The sequence below is a fragment of the Panthera onca genome, chromosome D3 (assembly GCF_046562875.1).
Source record: "Panthera onca isolate mPanOnc1 chromosome D3, mPanOnc1 haplotype 2, whole genome shotgun sequence".
Classification (NCBI taxonomy): domain Eukaryota; kingdom Metazoa; phylum Chordata; class Mammalia; order Carnivora; family Felidae; genus Panthera; species Panthera onca.
The window spans coordinates 28,271,442-28,290,818 of NC_138350.1; the positions used below are offsets into that span (position 1 = coordinate 28,271,442).

At 53.3% G+C, this 19,377-nt stretch overlaps 2 protein-coding genes across 10 annotated transcripts in view; one reads left to right on the forward strand and one right to left on the reverse strand.

Annotated features, from left to right (window-relative positions):
• Window positions 1-9,983, reverse strand: part of LOC132665673 (sphingomyelin phosphodiesterase 4) — a 22,935-nt gene extending 12,952 nt beyond the window's left edge. For 2 of the 8 annotated variants that reach the window (XM_060613039.2, XM_060613036.2), the window contains exons 1-9: window positions 9,835-9,983; window positions 7,476-7,559; window positions 5,944-6,030; window positions 4,945-5,087; window positions 4,719-4,794; window positions 4,018-4,126; window positions 3,857-3,909; window positions 3,204-3,355; window positions 1,146-1,278 (exon numbers count right to left, since the gene is read on the reverse strand). In XM_060613039.2, coding sequence (XP_060469022.1) covers window positions 1,146-1,278; window positions 3,204-3,355; window positions 3,857-3,909; window positions 4,018-4,126; window positions 4,719-4,794; window positions 4,945-5,087; window positions 5,944-6,030; window positions 7,476-7,559; window positions 9,835-9,909 — 912 coding nt within the window. In that variant the 5' untranslated portion in view covers window positions 9,910-9,983. Of the gene's footprint in view, window positions 1-1,145; window positions 1,279-3,203; window positions 3,356-3,856; window positions 3,910-4,017; window positions 4,127-4,718; window positions 4,795-4,940; window positions 5,088-5,943; window positions 6,031-7,475; window positions 7,560-9,052; window positions 9,221-9,246; window positions 9,568-9,592; window positions 9,751-9,834 lie in introns of those variants that run through there. The other 6 variants (XR_009604217.2, XM_060613037.3, XM_060613040.2 and 3 more) reach the window with 6 other exon arrangements.
• LOC132665675 (mitotic-spindle organizing protein 2B) lies at window positions 9,956-18,410 on the forward strand. Of its 2 annotated transcripts, XM_060613044.3 has the most exons (4): window positions 9,956-10,423; window positions 10,776-11,168; window positions 11,382-11,530; window positions 12,449-14,708. In XM_060613044.3, the coding sequence occupies exons 2-4, from the start codon at window positions 11,005-11,007 to the stop codon at window positions 12,892-12,894; spliced, it is 759 nt and encodes a 252-aa protein (XP_060469027.1). In that variant the 5' UTR covers window positions 9,956-10,423; window positions 10,776-11,004; the 3' UTR covers window positions 12,895-14,708. The 2 variants fall into 2 exon arrangements, with proteins under 2 accessions (XP_060469027.1, XP_078291621.1); XM_078435495.2 differs by lacking the exons at window positions 9,956-10,423; window positions 12,449-14,708 and adding an exon at window positions 18,150-18,410 and having other exon boundaries at window positions 10,931-11,168.
• Window positions 18,411-19,377: the final 967 nt, after the last annotated feature.

The following is a 19,377-nucleotide window of genomic DNA, read 5'->3' on the forward strand; positions in this document are numbered from 1 at the left end:
CAATGGATACCCGGAATATAAAGACAACTCCTAAAACTCAACCACAAAAAAATAAAGCCACTCAATTAAAAAATGGGCAAAGGACTTGAATAGACACTTTGCCAAAGACGTACCAATGGCCGATAAGGACACGAATAGATACTCAAATCATCAACCATGAGGGAGGTGCAAATCAAAACCACAGGGAGACACCACCTCACATCCATGAGGATGGCTATACTAAAAGACAGAAAATGATGGGCCTTGGTAAGGTCGTGCACCGCTGACAGGAATATAAAATGGTACAGCCACTGTGGAAAATGGTATGGCGGCTCCTTAAAGTATTAAATAGAACTATCATATGACCCAGCAATTCCCCTTCAGGATATATACCCCAAAGAACCGAAATCAGAGTCTCCAAGAGATATTTGTACATCCATGTAGAAACAGCTATTCACCATAGCTAAAATGTGCTAACAACCCAAGTGGCCATCCATAGATGAACAGAAACACAAAAAGGGGAATATCCACATGACAGAACATTATTGAACTTTGGGGCACCTGTGTGGCTCAGTTGGTTAAGCATTGGACTCTTGATTTCGGCTCAGGTCATGATCTCACGAATCATGAGATCAAGCCCTGTGTCAGGCTCTGCGCTGAGAACGGGGCCTGCTTAAGATTCTCTCTTGCGCCCCCTCTGCCCCTTTCCCCTGCTCGTGTGCATGCGCTCTCTCCCTAAAATAAAACAAACAAACAAAACCAAACAACAACAACAAAAACGCTACTGGGGCAGGGGTTTAATATCCAAATGATGGTGATCACAGGAAACATCTCCAGCAACGTGGGAACAGGTTGAAAATGTCGAAGGCGGGGAAAGCTTTTACACGGATCCAATGGAAACTGAGCAGCGCTCATATTACCATGAGAAAGACAAAAGTCTTTGGAAAGGGGACGCTGGGATGAAAAATACTGCCAATGACATACAGGTTAGACACATGGGCACGTTTCTTCTAGTCTGACTTCCCACACGCCACAGCAGGAGAACACCAACAATTCAGAACCACTTTCAGGCTGAGGACAGTCTTTAGGCCTCTGCCCCTGGGGGTGGAAGGTGGCCAGGCAGTTTATTTTGAAACAGAAGATGAGAAGAGCCTCCTCGCGCTCACCTGAAGCAGAGTTTCTGACCTCCAGATCTCATGGGAGGCAGGGTCTGCATTCACAGATGTCTGATGAGAGATGTGTCGCTTTAGGAGGCTGGTGTGGTGGAGGCCATAAGAAGCGAAGGGCATGGTTGGTGTTCTGAGGGAGACACAGGAAAAGGCCTTCGTTAGGGGATCCTGCTGGCACAACCGGGGGCAATCTCAACATCAACATCACTGGCAACAGTAACCATTACCACTTGTTGAATCATAGAACGACCCCCAAATCCATACAAATCCATATCGATACACACAATCAACAGACAGGAAGAAAAGTCTTTCCTACCACAGAATGCCCACTGATAACTATAGGATGAAACCAGACAGCTATCATCTGGCAACCAACCAATTAATAACTGATTTGGCTGACGATCGTCAAGGGACACGAACACCACTGATAATTACAGAGTCTCAGTAGATCTTCCCAACAAATCCCTTTTGCTAATTAATTTAGGCACAAAGGACCCATTTAATTTTATGGTAGGAAAACCTGGCCAACACGCCCTTGGCCCAGCGATCAAGACAATGTTGCAAGCACACAGACTCCACGGGCTGCTGGGTCTAATCACTAGGAAATACCAGAGAACTTAAGATAAGGGCATTCTGCACACCTCCAGGCTGCACGCTTCAAAGGTGTTGAGGTCAGGAAACAGGGAAAGACTGAGAGAGTGTTCCAGACTGGAGGGGGACCAGAGCCAACCACACACAGAGAGTGACCCTCCCCCAGATCCCAGCCAGGTAGCAAACATTAGTGGGGTAGACAGTGCAGCCCGAATGGGGTTTGAGAATTAGATGGCAGCCGGGTAGCAATATCAATTCCCTGACTTGGATAGAAGTGCAGGAGGCTGTGTAGGAGAATGCACTGGCTCTTAGGAAATACACTCCAAGACATTAAGAGGGAACAGGCATTGTATTTATAACTTACTCAAATGGCTCAGAAAAAACACATACAGATAAAGAATGAAATGATTCAGAAACGTAGGTGAAGGACTTAAAAGTTTTTTGTTATTGTGGCAAGTTTTCTGTAAGTCTGAAATTCTATGTTAAAACAAGCCAACAAAATCGGGCCCAGAGAACAGCTGGGCAGCTGAAACCTGCCTCTGAGAGGGTGTGAACCTGGCCAGCCCTGGTCCTTCTTGGCCGCAGCATTACTGATGCCGGGGCAGCCTCTCCCCACCTCCGTGCCCCCACCTCCTCTTTTCAATCCCCCCTCCTTGGGCACATCTGTGCACACATGTGAGTTCTGGGTCACAGCACGGCACATGTCAGCAGATGTGGGGTGGGCCTGAACCTGCCTCCCAGGGAAGAAGGTACACCAGCAAGACTGAGGAGGGTGAGGAGCACAGCTGGCAGCTCCCAGGTCAGGAGCGTCTCCTGGGGAGAGGCGGCCAATGAGCCACTGGCTAAATGCACCCCGCCAAGGCCTCAGTTCACCCTCGAGTTGAGGCTGGCTCTACACTCCCGTCCTGCACGGTCTAGCCACAGCCCAGCCTTGGACTGGCACGAAAGGCTTTTTGCCCCAGGGCCTCTGGCTCAGGCCAAGACCTGGTCCTGCAGCCTACACACATTCTTCCTGTTCTTATTCCTCCACACGTCAGCCCTGCTGTGGCCTGCCCACAGCCCCTTTCTCTCCAGCACCACCTGCCTAGTGCCATCAATCGGCCCTGGCAACACACCGCTTCGGTGTGGGGCTTGGATGCACATGTGGGGAGGGCTGCTGTGGGCAGAACACAGCCCACTCCCAGACCAAAGCCAGCCCTCGTCCTTGTGGCCACAGGACCTAATCACTGAAAACCCACACAGATGTCCTCCTTTACCCTCCTCTCCAGTCTGGGCTAGGGTAGCTGGGGTTGAGATCTCAGGCATAAGAAAAGTTGGGACACCATGAACAAAGAGTGGCACTACTGTCCCTATGAGCAATGCCTGCTGACCAGACCACCCCCTCATGGAAGAACCAGGCCTTAAAGGCTAGCCACAGGGCTGGGCCACCCCAGGCCAAGGGCCAGGGCAACCAGAGAGCCTTACCTGGGAGCGGGTGAGGGGTTGGGCCCCCCAGGACTGGAGGAGAGTGCGGGGAGCACACTGCCTTCTGTGGGCAGGAACCATGACAGGTATCTGTCCACGAGGATGAAATAGGCACAGTCTGAAGTTCGTATGTGGAGAGTCCCAGGGAGTGGCTGGAAAAGCAAATCTGCATTGGTGTGTAGCTCTGGGTGCCACCCTGGCTGCTAACCCCAGCAACCGCAGGGCTCAAATCACTGCACATGAGCCCTGGGACATGGGCCATATCCCAAGGGCCCGAACGCAAGCACCGTGGGCAGTGCCAGGAGCAAAGTTCCCACCACAGGGGGCTAGACCCCACAGTCCTTTTCGGCACATGGGAAGATGATGTACAGCAAACTTCCTGGGCACCTCTGCCCTGCGCCCATGCCCAGTAAGCACTTCCTGTGGGAAGCCTTCCCGACTACCACTCGAGGCACCCAGGTCACCCCACATGACCTGTCAAATCCGCCCACCAGCCTGTCATCCTCACTAAGTGAGAATGGCCTGAAGGGCGAAGGCTGGAGGAGGATGCAAAGGAGGAGCTGGAGAGGGAAGAGAAAGAAAGTCCTAGGCCACAGCCCCCACCCTTCATGGGGGCTTTGGTAAAGAGCTGCTTAGGGGCATCCCTTTCGTACCTTTTGAGTGATGAGGCTCAAAGCAAAGAAGAACATGTAGTACTCGAACGGATCTGATGGCAGTGTCAGGGGGCAAACAGGCAGGGGTTGTTGGACCACCCTCAGCATTACGTCTTGGCCACCCATGGCCTCCCCACCCCTGGGGGACTGACAAAGGATACTGAGGGCCAGGTTCAGGCCGAGGCCCCCCGTCGGGGGGAACTGGACCTTGTTGTGGTACAGGGGGCTGTCGGGGAGCACGCGCTCCTGGATGGATGCCTTCACGGGGCCCTGCGGAGAGAGCGTGTTGGGCTTGTGGACAGGCTCTGGCAGGGCGCCCCATGCAGTGCAGCCTTTGGGAGGGGTGCGGTGGAGGCCACAGGCACTCAGACCCTGCCTGGGGGAGTGGTGCCGTCCTCTGGGTAGCACCAGAGCAAGAGGGCCTCCACTCAGAATTGTTCACGCCATCCTCAGGAACACCCGCAAACAGCAAGGGCAGCAGCTGTTTGAGTTTCTGAGCCTTGTCAAGCACTTGACGTTCCCCGTCTTCTTTGCTCCTCAAACCCCCTGAACAAGTCATCCCTTAATTCTGCCCCCTGGACCGGAGACTCAGAAAAACAGCAACTGGTCACAAGGCCCTGCCTGCCACTCAGCCAGGTACAAACCAGGAGTGTGGCGCCTTCCCCATGGGCAGAGTTTGGAATGATCTTTAAAAAAAGTAACCACTGAAGTTCTATGTGCCACGCCCCCTGGGCCCTGAGCAGACACCATGGTGCCGTGCCCACTGACGCAGCCCCTCAAGCCCTGCCCGCCTCCCCCACGGCCGCAGCCGCTGTGCAGGGTGCTCTGCCCGAGCACGGCTCTCACCCCACGGCTTACTTACAGGCAGGTAGGAAACCGGAAAGTCAAACTTATAGTCTTCGGCCTGGAGCTTATAAACCAACTTCATCATTGGGCCACTGGAGATGAAATTAAAACAACAAAAACAGGGCAATGAACTGCAAACCATCTTGCTTTGACGGTTTCTGAGTTTTGAGAAATTCAGTGCTTCAAGAATGGGACCACCATGAGAAAACACCCGGCCCCTCTCAGGTGACAAACCTACCTACCCGGGGTCTAGAAACTCCATTGCAATGCTGTACTCCACAGGGCTCACTCGCCCCTGTAAGCAGCGGAGGTTCCAGCCAACGAGGACACCGTCCAGGCTGCCGAAAATGCTCTCTACCAGCCACGGGAAGATGGCGTGCAGCTCCTGAAATGGGTGTGCAGGGGAGGCTGCGGGCAGGCTTGCTGAGGACCGGTGCCCACTGCCGGGCTCCATGCCACGTGAGCCTCCCACCCAGACCAGCCCCGTGCCACAAACTGCCACCTTGTTCATGGAGCGTGAACACATGAACTGGAAATTTCTGGAGTGACTGACCACCCCTGATGACATTCCTGTGATCATCGGTGAGAATCCCTGTCCAGGTCAGCTGCCTGGGCTTACGCTACTATTTGATAATTCTGGGTGTGATTTAAATGTATCTTTTCAGTATTTTCATCAGGGTTTCTCAACCTTTTTGAGCTGGATGCTTCCTTGTTGGGGCGGGGTTTGTCCTGTGCATTTGGGGATACTTATTAGCACACTTGGTCCCTACCCACTTGATGCCAGTAGCACCCTCCCCTGTGTGACAATCAAAAATGTCTCCAGACGGTGCTAAGAATCCCATGCAGGACAGAAGCACCTGTGGCTGAGAACCCCTGGCCTACATGCTGACATGTTTAAATGTGTCCATACACGCGACACTTACGATACTGGGTCAAGCCTCTGTCCAGGGCAATGCTCAGAGGTAGGAATCAGGGGCTTATATAAGAACATTTTTCAGGGGTGCCTGGTGGCTCAGTCGGTTAGGCATCTGGTTCTTGATTTCCACTCAGGTCATGATCTCACAGTTCACAGGATCAAGCCCTGCACAGGGCTCTGCCTGGACAGCACAGAGTCTGCTTGGGATATTCTTTCTGTCTCTCTATCTCTCTCTCTCTCTCAAAATAAATAAATAAACTTAAAAAAAAAAAAGTTTTTCAACGAGTAGGAGACATGCCCCAAGGAGATGCTAGCAGAGCTGTACCTTTGCTGGAAAATCCTCAATGACTTTAGCCAAGTCTTGGCACCGCTGTGCAAAAGGCTTATTTACAGAGTCAGCTTTCAGGCTAGCCTAGAAGATAGAACAAACCAAAAAGATCATGAGCATATTCACTTGGTGGCTTTTGCAGTTATCCTGGCTCGAATCAAAACAGAAATCCAAATGATAGGTAGGAGTCAGACATACCACCGGCCTGGTTCCCCGGCACCTCGTGCCTGTGTCAGTGGCCTAAAGGACACGACTAGGAGACGCCTTGGCTCTCTACATCGCCAACTCTCAGGCTTCTTCCCTGCACCCTCTGCCCCACTTATAGCAGAGAACTGCACATTTGCATGACCGAAGTGACTTCCACACAATCCATAAGCAGGGGGTCAGCTCCAGGGTCAGTCCCACAACCAGAAGAGGATGCTTATGCATAGGACACCCCTCAGAGACCACAGGGTACTCACTGAGTGTATACACGTGAACTGGAAATTTCCCATGTGATGACCCTCTGTGATGACCCCACTGTGATCATCAGTGAGGATGCCCAGCAAAATGAGAGTGACAGAAGGCCTCTTAACCAAGCTACCCTTTATTCAGTAGGTAACAAACCAACTAAACTCACTACCTTAAGAAACAAGGCAGGCAGGTGAGAAATGATAGCTTTAACCAAATGTTGACACTAATCATGAAGGTGATGGACAGGCTAGGAAACTCAGGACAAGAATGAAGGAAATCTACCCAAGGTCATGGGGTATGGATTCAGATCAGGAGAAAATATCAGAATGTGAACCAAGAGGGCTTTGCCCAAGGATACCTAAGGCCTTAGCCACCTCTAAATGAGGGTGGTGTCTCAGTCAGAGGTGGAAACCTGGGCTGTTGCAGCCACGCAGGGTGGGTAGGTTAGCAGCATGCCTGGTCTCTACCCAATCGATGCCAGAGGCACTGCATCTGTTGGCTCTAGAGGGTGCACCATGGAAGGATGTCCTTCTGAATAAATGTTTACGAGAAGTATCTTCTGGGACCTGAAATTAGGAATCCTCACCACTGATATCTGCCTCACACCTAACTTCTTGGTGTCATGTTTAATACTTAGAGTACAGTCCTGGTTGCCCCCAGCACAGCAGGGTCCCTGTCCCTCCATTATCCAGGGATGACAGTACGATTATTAGAATATCCCAGAAGTGTGTAAAGGTTTATAAGACATGAAAATTCTGATGTATATCCTTTCCCGTGCTCCTCCCCAGACCTCAGGAAGCAGTAAAAATGGCATGTGAATCAGCTTATCTTGTAGGTAAGAAGCTCCTCTTGTAGATAAGAAAAACAGGGCTCAGAGGTTGAGTAAACCCAAGGTCCTACACCATTAGGGGGCAGAGCCAAGTCTAAGGGTTCTAATCCCAAGTCCAACGTTCTTTTCCTCACATGCCCCTCAGAAAACCACCAGTGCAAAGTTCAAGTCAGTGGATAGGACTCTCAAGTCCCTCAGCTGTAGAACCATCATCTCACTGACCCTCACGTGGGCAACTGACACTTACCAGGAGGAAGCTGGGCTGCTGCAGGTGAGGGAACGCCATAGCAGCCTCCTGGGGAACGTTGAAAACGGCCACCTGAGGAAACCACTGTGAAAAAACCAAGGCGAAATCTCAACATCTGCCACACGACACTATACTACAGCACAGCCTGTGCTGCCAAGTTTCACGTTTTACAAAAACGCTGTTCTGATGCAGTACGTGGTGGCCAGCTTCAGAGCCAGGTTCGCAGTGGCGAATCTGTAAAGCTTGTACAGCACTTGCTGTGTGGCACGCCTGGTTCTAAGGACCCTCCACGCGTTTCCTCATTTAATACTCAGTGGTAGGCAGAATTTTAAAGATAGCCCTCCAAGAATCAACCAAATGCTCATGCAGGTCCTGTGAAGGAATTCTGCAGATACAATTGAAGTCTCAAGTGGGCGGACCCTAAGCAGTTCCCATTGCCAGCCAATAAGGAAATGGGGACCTTAGTTCTGCAGCCCGAAGGAAGTGGATTCTGCCAGCAACTTGAAGAAGCTTGGAAAGATTTTTCCTGAGAGCCTCTAGGTAACAGCAAAGCCAACCAACACCTTGATTTCAGTCTTGTGATATCCTAAGCACAGAATCCAGCCAAGCCCTCCTGGACTTGACTATAGAACTGTGAGATAATAAACGGACGCAGTCTTAAGCTGCTAAGTTTGTTAAGCAAGAACAGACTATACTTCCTCACAACAATCTGCTGGGCCAATACAGATAAAGAACTAGCAGCAGAGAGGAGGTAACTCACTTGCCCTCACTCAGCAGAGCCAAGACTCTAATATACTCATCTCCTAACACATCTCCCACAGAGACAGGTGGGTGAATCTCCCGAATGTCACCTGTGCTCTATGAGAATGAATGGAGGGGATGAGCAAGCTGGAGGAAGCTTTCAAACAAGCCATCAGAAAATCAGGAGCAACTCTTTAGATTCCCTTCTCTCTGACCACCCAGGTCAGAAACTGAAAATATCCAGACTTGAACAGGAAGGGAGCCTGCCGAGTCCCACTGATGATGGCTTTCCTGGCACAGCTGTGCCCACAGCAAGAGTAAAGGTGCTGAGGTGGCAAATGAAAGTGTATGTGGATGGAGAAAGACTAGATGCAAGGAGGCTGTGAGGCAGTGGAGTTGAAGGGAGATGTGCATCTCTGCTTCTTGGCAATATAAGCATCTTCCAGGTTTTCTTCAATTCTTGATATTAGCTATCAAATTCAGGTGTCTTTTTTAAATGGTTATTTATTTATTTAGAGAGAGCACATGAGCAGAGGAGGGGCAGAGAGAGAGAGAGAGAGAGAGAGAGAATCCCAAGCAAGCTCTGCACTTGAACCCATGAACAGCAAGACCGTGACCAGAGCCAAAACCACGAGTGATCAATCAATCAAGCCCAACCGAGCCATCCAGGCACCCGCTATCAAATTCAGTTTCAAGGAAAATGTAAACACTTTGCTCCTGAACCAAGTGGCCAGGAGAACACTGATTAAGATGACCAAAGCAGAAGGATCAAAGCAGCATAAAATCTTGGCCTGTTTGCAAAGGGCAGAGCTTTAGACATGATGGGGTGGAAGCACCTCCTTCTTAGACGAAGCCTGCATAGGCAGCAGCTTAAGAACTGAGGCCCAGAGGCACCAAAACAAGGAGTATTTCCAAGAGAGGGCAGTGTCTCGTCTGCCCTGTTCTCTAACGCTGCCACAGCCTGGCTGATCCATCACACCCTTGTCCGCTGTGTACCAAGTGTTCCCTTCATCCGCCACTTTACACCCACTTTCTTCAATGGCTGCTTCGGATCCTGTTGGAGTTTCTTCTCAGAGAGGCATCGCCAGTCATTCCAAGCGAATCACACTACTGCCAAGGCCTCCCTTTGGTTGCGCTCTGAGAAGCAGAGTATGTTCCCAGAGTATGCTCACAAGTATCCTGTTAAGTGAGCATGGGAGCTCCATATTACAGAAGACGAAACTGAGGCTCACAAAGGTCGGTCCACACAGGGAGGAAGTCAGGCGAGAATCCACACCCGGCTCTTCCTCCCACACAGCCTGTGGAGCCCAAGGCTCAACTTTCACTTGAACCTCTCCTTCCGCCAACCCGTCAACGAACGTTAACCAAGCACCCACCAGGACCGGGTGTGCGAGGCGCGCGAGAAGGTGGCACGAGTGCGCAGCCCAGGAAGACGGCATGAGCGCACAGCCGAGCCCTTGGCTTCCCAGCCTGCCCGCCCGGCCGGGGGCAGAGCTACCGGCGCCGGGCCTAAGGCCTGCGGCTCGCGTAGAAACGGAAATGACTTAGGCGGAGGTCCGGAAGGGGGGGGGGGAGGCGGAACGCGGGGGCCGTCCCGCACGCGGCCCCAACCACTCACCTGTGGGACCCATAAAGTCGCCCGCCTAAGGGACGGAGACCGCCATTCGGCTACCCGGCGCCGAAATGTCGTCATCAAGCTGCGCTTGGCGTCACGCCTCCCCTGGCCTGGCGGGAAACGCACCGCTACCTCTGCGAGCAGTTACCTCAAAGGGCGCGTGCGCAGAGTGAAGGCCGGCGGGGTTTATGGGTTACACCTCCGGATGCGCGTGTGCAGCGGGGGCAGCTGTGTCCCTTAGCCCAGAGTTCCGTGTGCCCTGGAAGGAGCGCGCGTGCGCCTGCTAAAGAGAAGCCGTTTATTAAGGTCCTGGAAGCGCGCCCTCTAATGGGGAACTGGAGCGGAAAAATCATACACTGTGCATTGACTGACCTTCTTACGATAGACGTTTATTGAGCGCCTTCAATATGCCAGGCACTGCCCTGGGTGCTGCTGCCCAAGCGAGAACGACCAATGCGGCCCGACTCTGATGGCCCAGAAACGGGTTTCTGAGGTCCGCCACGGCATCCCCTACGCCTAACACGTCTCCCTGTTGTGGGATCATTGAGTGCGACCCTCAAAAAAGAATTCTTGAGGTGATCCGTGCAACTTAGTAAGTTCATTTAGGTAGCACGATACAGGACTTGTGGGCCGAAAGAGCTGCATTTTTGCTGTATGAAGCTAGTGGTTATATGCTTAGTGTTCAGGGGGGAGAGGACGTGCAGGGAGTATAGATCATAAATGTCTTCTTGCAATTTCTACTCCTAAAACTACTGTCACAAGATTTCTCTGGTGCTTATCATTCAGTTCGGTATTAACTATCGATGAGACATACAGGCAGTCATGAGACCCTTTAAGAATGTAGCAACCAGTACTTATTTGATCCTTATCAAAACTATGCAGGCTATCAGCTTTCTGGGCTAAAGATGAACATTTTTCTGCTTTTATCCCTCATCATCCCGCAGGTAAATTTCTGCGGATCGAACGGCGGAGAGGAGACAAACCGGTTTGCGCCCTCTGCTGTAGGGCTGCGGGGCAGGCCAGGCGGTAGCGCTGCAGGGAGAGAAGCGACCGGCGGAGCCAGTAGAAGGCGCTGTGGGAGCTGCCGGAGGGGCCCGGCGGAGGCGGGGTCAGAGGAGGGAGCGCGGCGGGGCGGGGCGGGGCGGGGCGCTCGTCTTCCCGCTAGCCGGGTACATGGCGGCCCCGGGCGCGGGCCCCGGGCCGGGAGCACCCCCGGGGCTGGAGGCGGCCCTGCAGAAGCTCGCGCTGCGGCGGAAGAAGGTGCTGAGCGCCGAGGAGATGGAACTTTACGAGTTGGCGCAGGCGGCGGGTGGCGCCATAGACCCCGACGTGTTCAAGTGAGCGCGCGCGGGTGGGGAGTGCGCGCTCATCCTACCCCCCAGACACCCCGCTCCCCCGCCCGGGCCTCTGATCTGGAGGAGCCCCCCACCCCCACCCCGCCCTTTTCGGACCCCTTTGAGCGCCCAGAGTAGAGTTGGGGTCTTGAGGGAAGTGGCCTTCCTGAGCCTGGGCGAGGAAGGCTCACTGGCCACCGCGTGTGTTCTCTCCAGGATCCTGGTGGACCTGCTGAAGCTGAACGTGGCGCCCCTCGCTGTCTTCCAGATGCTCAAGTCCATGTGTGCTGGGCAGAGGCTGGCGAGCGAGCCCCAGGACCCTGTGGCCGTGTCTCTGCCCACATCGAGCGTCCCGGAGACCCGAGGTCAGAGCTGGGCCCGGTGCTCCCTGCCCCTGTGACTCAGGAGGCGGGTGGCAGAGGAGGCACGTGGGCGGTGCCAGACACAAGGTGGGCTTGGTCCTGAGTGGCCTGGCCTTACTGTGCGTCTTGTCCCAGGACCCACAGGGACTGCCCAAGGGCTCGCCTTTTGGTTTCCAGTCCCCAGTTTCGTTTCTTTGCTACCCTTTGCTACATATGCAAGTCCAGATCAGGTGGTCGCAAAGTGGGTGTCCAGGGTGGCCAGCAGGCTAAGCCTCATGTGGGATTCTGCCTCCTTCCTTGGGTAGAAATGCTTTCATTCCACAAACACGGGAACAAGGTGGCTTTGGTTCCTGTTCTCACGGTGTGTACAGCCTCCAGGAAAGTGTTCAGGGAGCGGGGCAGGCAGAGGTCTTACTGCCACCCCTTAGCCTATACCCCATCTGGGCCCAGGTGCTGCCCAGGAGTCTAGCCAGCTGAGCGTTCTTCCTCGGATTGCAGGACGGGTCATCATGGCAGCCCCTGGCTGCCCTAGACACGCAGGGTGCAGAGGCCTGAGTGGGCACCGCACTGGGCTCAAGTTTGAGGGGCCTCCTCACTCTCGAGAGGCATGACTGGGGGATAAGCAGGTGCCCATGACAAAGGTGTCACAGTGGAGCTCCAGCTGCATCCTCCTGGTGTGTCGCATCTGCTCCCAGTTTCAGAAACAACCTGAATGCTTGGCCAGAAGCATTCGGGCACTCACAGACATCCTGAGAAGGGGCCGATGTTCAGGTGGGGGGCAGGCTGGGTCCCTGTGGGAGGGAGTGCCAGGGCCCTGGGTACCCACGCCCCCTTTCCTGAGAGGCCCTGGGCACTGGAGCGCAGGCTTCCTTACTGATCCACGCTCTGTCTGCTCTCTTTGTGTCTCTCTCTGACCTCCAGAGGCCTCCTTTCTCTCTGCCAAGAGCTGTAGTCCCCCTGCAAGGCCCTCCTTTTCCTCGGCCCCGCGGCCTGCGGCCTCTCCGGTTCTGCTCCACGGCCCAGCTGCCACGCACTCGCCTCTCTCTCCAGGGCCCCCCGGTTCCCTCCGGTTCTCTTGCTGCCTGTTCTCTCCTTTTGCAGGTTGCGTTTACTGGTTTATCTCTGGGGGTTGGTGCTCTTTCTTGTTTCTGTGGAAACTGCTGTGGCCCCTATTCGAGAGTCAGAGCAACTTGGAGATGAACTGCCAGGGCAGGACCCTATGGGCCATCCCTGTTACACAGCTTAGGGATTGGGGACACAATATCAGATCTTGGTTTATTAGAGACCACTTGCAGTACTGCTGGAATGGGACCAACGCCCCCTGCCCCCAGAGGCCAATTCTGCCAGGTGTGACTTGTGCTCTGTAGAGGTGCCCTCACCCCGAGAGGAGGGCAACAGGCCGAGGGGCAGGAGAGCCTTTACTTTGCTGTAGAGAGGGAAGCCTTAGGTGTGAGAAACACCTTGGTTGCTTAGATGCTGTCACCTGACAGGTAGCCTAGAGGGTAAGATGTGATTGTCCTTTCCTGCCTGTTTCCTGAGCTGAGGGTACCTTCCAGGCATTGCCTGGTGTGGTGAGGCTGGAGGCCCAGAGCCAGGGGCGTGTGAGGGCCTGAGATCCCACAGATGCCCTGGCTGTGCTCTCCGTATCCTTTCCCACATCACCTACCTCGCTGTTCTAGGTGCCACCTGAAACTCGGCATGGGGAAGGGCCAAGGGGCAGGTCAGGGTAGAGCCAGTAGACTACAAGGCTGAGTTGAGGAATCAGTGGGGAGAGGGAGGGAGAAACTGGGAATGGAGCCCTCCTCTTTCAAGGGGGTGTTGCTGCTTGCTCACCCAGTGACTGGGTGCCAGGCTGGCTCTCAGCGCTGAGGGCTCAGGGGGGCTGTGAGATGGACAGGTCCCCCTTCCAGTTTGGGAGATGGCTAGATACACCAATGGTGACAGAGACAGGAGGAAGCCAGTGTAGCCAGCCTTGCTGGAGCAGCAAGGGTTACGCAGGCTCAGAGTCCTGTTGCCCTGCAGCCCTTTGAGGTAGGAGTAGTGGGGAGCGCTCCAGCCTGAGATGCGGGCCCAGGTCACTGGTGGGAGCAGGCCTGAGCTTGGAGGGGAGAGGTGGGAAAGGGAGGGCGGAGAGCCCAGAGGTGGAGTGGGTTTGCTTTGGTGCTCAGAGCACTGACATAGAGGGGCTCGGAGAGAGGTGGGGAAGAAGCCCCAAGCATAGGGACAGGAGTGGCGTGGAGTGCTGGGCCCCACAGGGTTTTCTCAAGTGCTTATGCCTTGGGTCTGCTGGGTTGGGCAGCCAGTGGCCAGGATATGAGGACATAGAGGTCCTGGGGAGATGCCCAGTGAGGGTAGAGGGCAGCCTGGAGAGGGGGTTGGTGGGGAGGCAGTGGAGGGGAGTGGGGCACATGAGGGGCCATGCCAGGAGTGTGCTGTGGCCAAGAGGCAGAGGCCATCAGAGATCAAGAGCTCTGAGGCCACATGTTGCAGAATCTGTCTGTCCACACAGACCTTGGGCAGAATCTGAGGTAGAAAAAAATGAGGAGAGTTGTCAGAGTGATCAGTTGGGGGACTGTGGTGGCCTAGGATCATGATGGGGGTTTGGGGCTGTTAGGGCTCGCTGGCCTTAGGTTTCCCACAGAATTGGGGTGGCAGCTGCTGCAGACCAGGGGCTGGAGGCCCGCCCAGGAGTTTGATCTGGTAAGCTGCAGCATGCACAGCATCCAGGTGGCCTGTGGGGACTGTCACTGACAAGCTCATCCATTCCTGGCTCTACTAGGCAGAACACGGGGAAACAGAAGACCCTAAGAGCACAAAGAGGGTAAATGCTTGTCATGATGAGGGTGTGGTCACCAAGGAAAAATAAAATTCGGTCGAGTGTTCTCTGCTGAGGTTTAGGGAAACTGTATGCTTTAAAAAGATGTTCCTCTGGAATGTGTAAGATGAAGTTTGGTATGCAGAAGCTGTGAGCCCTACACAGAGCTGCGCTGTCCAATACAGGAGCCATGGGCCCCCCAGGGCTTGCGGCTGAGACTCACTGCAAGTTTAAGTATACACCAGACACCCAGATGCCAGAGAACTGGAACAAAAAGAATACCTCACAAGTAATTCTCATATCGATTACATGCTGAAATGGTAATATTGCACATTTTAGGTTAATTAAAATACATGATTTACATTAGTTTCCTGTTTCTTTTTACTTTTTTTTTTTTTAACATTTATTTATTTTTGAGAGAGAGAGAGACAGAGCTCAACTGGGGGAGGGGCAGAGAGAGAGGGGGACACAGAATCCAAAGCAGGCTCCAGGCTCTGAGCTGTCAGCACAGAGCCCAACACAGGGCTCCACCCCCCAAACCATGAGATCGTGACCCGAGCCGAAGTCGGACACCTAACTGACTGAGCCCACCCGGCCCCTCCCCCACTTTTTACTTTTTAATGTTGCTACTGGAAAATGAGTTACATGTGGTTCACATCATATTTCTGTTGGGACAGCGCTGCTCCAGAACAATTGTACTTTGCCTGAAACACTGAGTCAGGGCTGTATGTACCGCATGTGTGCAGGAGAGGGTCACATCTCCTAAGAAGCACAGGCCCAGTTAAGGGTCAAAAGTGCATGTATGCATGTCCATGGTGCACATCAGTCTTTGTCATTATGTCTGTATGTGTTCTGGAAGCACTGATTAAGCCACTCCTGTGTGCTCAGCCAGAGAGGGCGGCAGGACTGGCTGGTGGGTGTAGACCTTCTGGTGGGCTCTCGAGTAGCAGTGATAGGTGGTCCTGGCTGCACGCTCACCCTGGCCACCAGACCTTGCCAGCCAGCCTTGAGGATATCAGGGCACTTGCTATGCTGCCTCACCCCCTTGTTCTTTTCCTTCCTCACACACACATCCAGTGTCCGCTTACGGCCCCTCACTAATATTTGACCGCAGGGGCCCCACCGGCCCATTTGAGCACGAGGGAGTGCTCCCACCATGCAGGAGAAAGGCCACTCCCGGGGAACATGGGCAAGATGGGAGCAGCTTCTCACATTCTGGGCTTTTTGTCAACCCTTGATCCCCCCGCACCTCTGCCAACAGAGCTTGCAGGGGATGGGGAGTTGGGATCACATGGGCCACACCAGAGTTAAATGGTTCAGTGGGTCCCGCTGGGGCGGGCCAGCTCCCCAGCTGCAGGGGGTGTGTTTAGGGTTGCCTTTGGGGTTTTGCTTCATCTGGGGTTGGGGGCGGTTCGGGCAGGTATTAGGGGTAGGAGGAGCACCAACTTTTTAACACCGAGAGCCAGGCTGTTTTTAACCTTCAGTGCTCATTGTCTTTGACACCCGTGAGGGCTCCTCAGGCATCGGGCCTGGGGGCATGTCACTGCCACCCACCCTAGCCTATAATCACCCTTGGCTCAGTCCTGCCCTCCAATCCATCGGACCCTAACTACCCCATTGCAGGGAGCTGGGGCAGGTAAGACCGGTTGCAGAAAGTCCCCTGCTGTGTCCAGGACAGAGCAGGTCTGTCCACTGACAGGTCCTCACACCATTCTCCTCAGACCAGAATGCCTCCCCAGCTCTGCAGGAGGCCTAAGTGGGTCTCTCCACTAACTGAGAGCATGTGATTCCTGAAGGTTCCAAGAATTGCAGAGCTCGATAAACGGTTAGATGGTTTTCTTAATGGCTCAAATTTACATTGGTGTCTTATTTCCAGGGTTTGTCAGCCTCATCAAGGTTAAAAATGAACATTATTTGCTATTTTCTCCTTTCCTCTCATCCTGGAGTTTCCAGAAGGGCCCTGGTCATTATACTGAGGGGGAGAGGAAATTCAGATATATGGCAGGGTGAAGAAAAGCTGCATTCAGACCCGGGCCCACGTCTGAGACCCACACTGCCATTTTGGGGGTGGCCTATGCTTGAGCTATATTTTCAGGTCCTTCAGGGGCCCTGGGCCTAGTCTGTAGGATGCCTAAGCATGCAGGAGTAGGCCAGGTGCTACAGATGAGTTATGCCAGTCTGGCCAGGCCTGGAGAGGGACATGGCCTCATAGCTGACCAGCAGGTTGGGAGCTGTAGAGTGGCGGGGCTCGTGCACTCACAGGAGACAGGATCCTTGCCCACTGACCAGTCAGCGGGAACCAGAATATCAGAATGTGTAACCGGAAAAAGGAAATGTGTGGTGATGGTTCTCTACTTTTGTTTTTTCCATGAACCACTGGCAGGCTGAGTTGGCCCAGCTTCACCCCACCACATGCCCTTGGCCCTCTGTAACGTGTTATTACATCTCCATTGAATCAAACCTGTGCAAGCCCAGGGAGGCAGGGCAGGGGAAAATCTGAGCTGTGGAATTCCAAGCAGTGGCACCATGGTAACCCTTTCCACCCCACTAGGCAGCAAAGACCCCCTGTTGTTCCCTGGGGAGGAGCTGTTCAGAAATGCTCTTAGGAAGGGCTGTCCTATCTCTGTAGGAGTCCTGGGGAGAAAGTAGTGTCAGAGAGGATGGAAAGGGAGTCTGATGTCTTGAAGAAGCCAGGATCTGCAGTGTCACAAATGTAGGTGCCTCCCCTTGTTCCAGGTGACAAATGGTGAACCAGGAGTGACTCAACATGCCCCCAAGAAATTCATGGTGTCTTTTCTCCAAAAACCCACATGTCCCCATTGCAGGCTGTTTATTTGACTAAGAACTGACATTAAGGTTGAGGGTCAAACATGGGACGCATCCCCTGGTCAGAGTCTGCAGGATGGACCCTGCCAGGCTGGAGCAGAGAGGAGCCCTGGCTGGGGAAGGCCCAGTGGGGAGGGACTGTGACCCAGGGGATGAGCCTGCTCCCTGGGCGCATTTTGTGCCTCCTGGTGTCCTCTCAGTCTTGTGAATGCTGTCAACATCCTGAATTCCTTTAGAATAAAGTTTGGCCCAAGTGTGATTACAGATCTTCCGGTCTTCACAGAAAGAGGGGAAGGTAAGTAAATTACAAGTCAAGGGATATCTGCACCAGTGGTCTCCATCTGAATGTGACTACCTGTGGTCAGGGCAAGCTTCCTCTGAGCAGTCAAGCCTCAGCATGAAGCCAGTCACAGGATCCTGGAGCTGAACTTGAGAGCAAGAGGCTTGACCAGCGAAAGTTTGCAAAATACTTTGAGGTAGTCAGGGAAACGCCTGAGGGAAAGATTCCAAGGTCCAAATGCAAAAGCCTGACTTCCATTCTTGATGGATGTGCTTCCAGCAGTTCAGCTGTGGGTGATCTGGAGCAGGGAGCGCCAGGGGAGGCTTCAAAGTGGTGGCCCTGGTGGCGAGCCCTCCTGTGCTGCTGGTGGTCGGGCGATTCCTTACACTCTCCAGGGCAGGAGTCAACCGGCTGAGCTCACCTTTCCCTAAATGGGCCTTGCGGACTTTCCCCATTGTTCCTCGTGCTACTTCTGTCCTAGGACCTATGCTCCAGGGCCTCTTGCACTCTGTCGAGGACTTCTCTTGGATGTGCCCTCTCCAGGTGGTCCTCAGCCTCAGGGCTCAGAGCTGAGAGGATCCCTGGCTGAAAGGTCGGACAGAGATGTACCAGACGTAATGTGCAAGGAACACAAATGTAGTAGGTGTGCCGACTGTGGAGTTTGCCCTGGTTCCTAACAATTGTGTTCTGCGTCCGCTCAGGGAGAAACAAAGGCAGCACGGCTCTGGGTGGAGGCCCAGCACTGGCAGAACGTGGCGGCCGGGAAGGATCCAGCCAAAGAATGCCCCGACAACCCAGTGCTACCAGGCTGCCGAAGGGGGGCGGGCCGGGGAAGAGCCCCACTCGGAGCAGCACCTGAGACGGGCAGACTTCTCACGCCACCCAGCTGTGGGCTCCACCAGCCTCCTAGCAGAGGCTACGTGTGGTTTCCTCCGGTTGGTAATAAAGCTTTGTGAAAAACCGAGGGTCCATCCAAGCTGTTTTCTATCACCTTTTGAATACATTAAGGCTCAAAGATTGAGAATCAGTTTTGCATTGTGGGCCTAGATGTACTGCAGCTGAACGTAACAACCAACTGACCTAAGCCAGTGGTTTCACCCTACTATACCTTATTTTCAGGTCATACAGAAAAATGTCTGTATGGTTGGCCCATGAACAAATGGGGGTCAGGGGCACCAACCCCTGCATAGTTGAAAATCCCAGCGTAACTTTTGACTCCCCAGAACTTAACTACCAACAGCCTACTGTTAGTAGGAAGCCTTACTGTTAATATACAGTCAACTAACACATCTTTTACGTATGTATTATAGACTGTATACATACACTATATATATCATATACTATTATATACTGTATTATACTCTAGGAAACTGGAGAAAAGAAAATCGTAAGAGAAATACATTCACAGTACCATGCTGTAAAAAATCCACATAGAAGTGACCTGCACAGTTCAAACTCTTGTTACTAAAACTTTTTTTTTTTAATTATTTTTTTTAACGTTTATTTATTTTTGAGACAGAGAGAGACAGAGCATGAATGGGGGAGGGTCAGAGAGAGAGGGAGACACAGAATCTGAAATAGGCTCCAGGCTCTGAGTGGTCAGCACAGAGCCTGACGCGGGGCTCGAACTCACGGACCGTGAGATCATGACCTGAGCTGAAGTCCGACGCTCAACTGACTGAGCCACCCAGGCGCCCCTACCAAAACTTTTATAAATGCACGTCAACATGTTTCGCTAAAGAGAAAGGTGCAGTGCTTTTGCCGAGACCATTCCCAGGGTAGAGCTGCAAGGGTCTGAGGGTGGAGTGGAAATGCTGTCTTACAGGTTACGTGCACAGTAAAGTCAAAGATGAACCGTAATCTAGAGCTCACCCTGTGACTGTGAATGCCATGGAGAATCCAATAAAACTCCAACACCCCCCCCCCCGC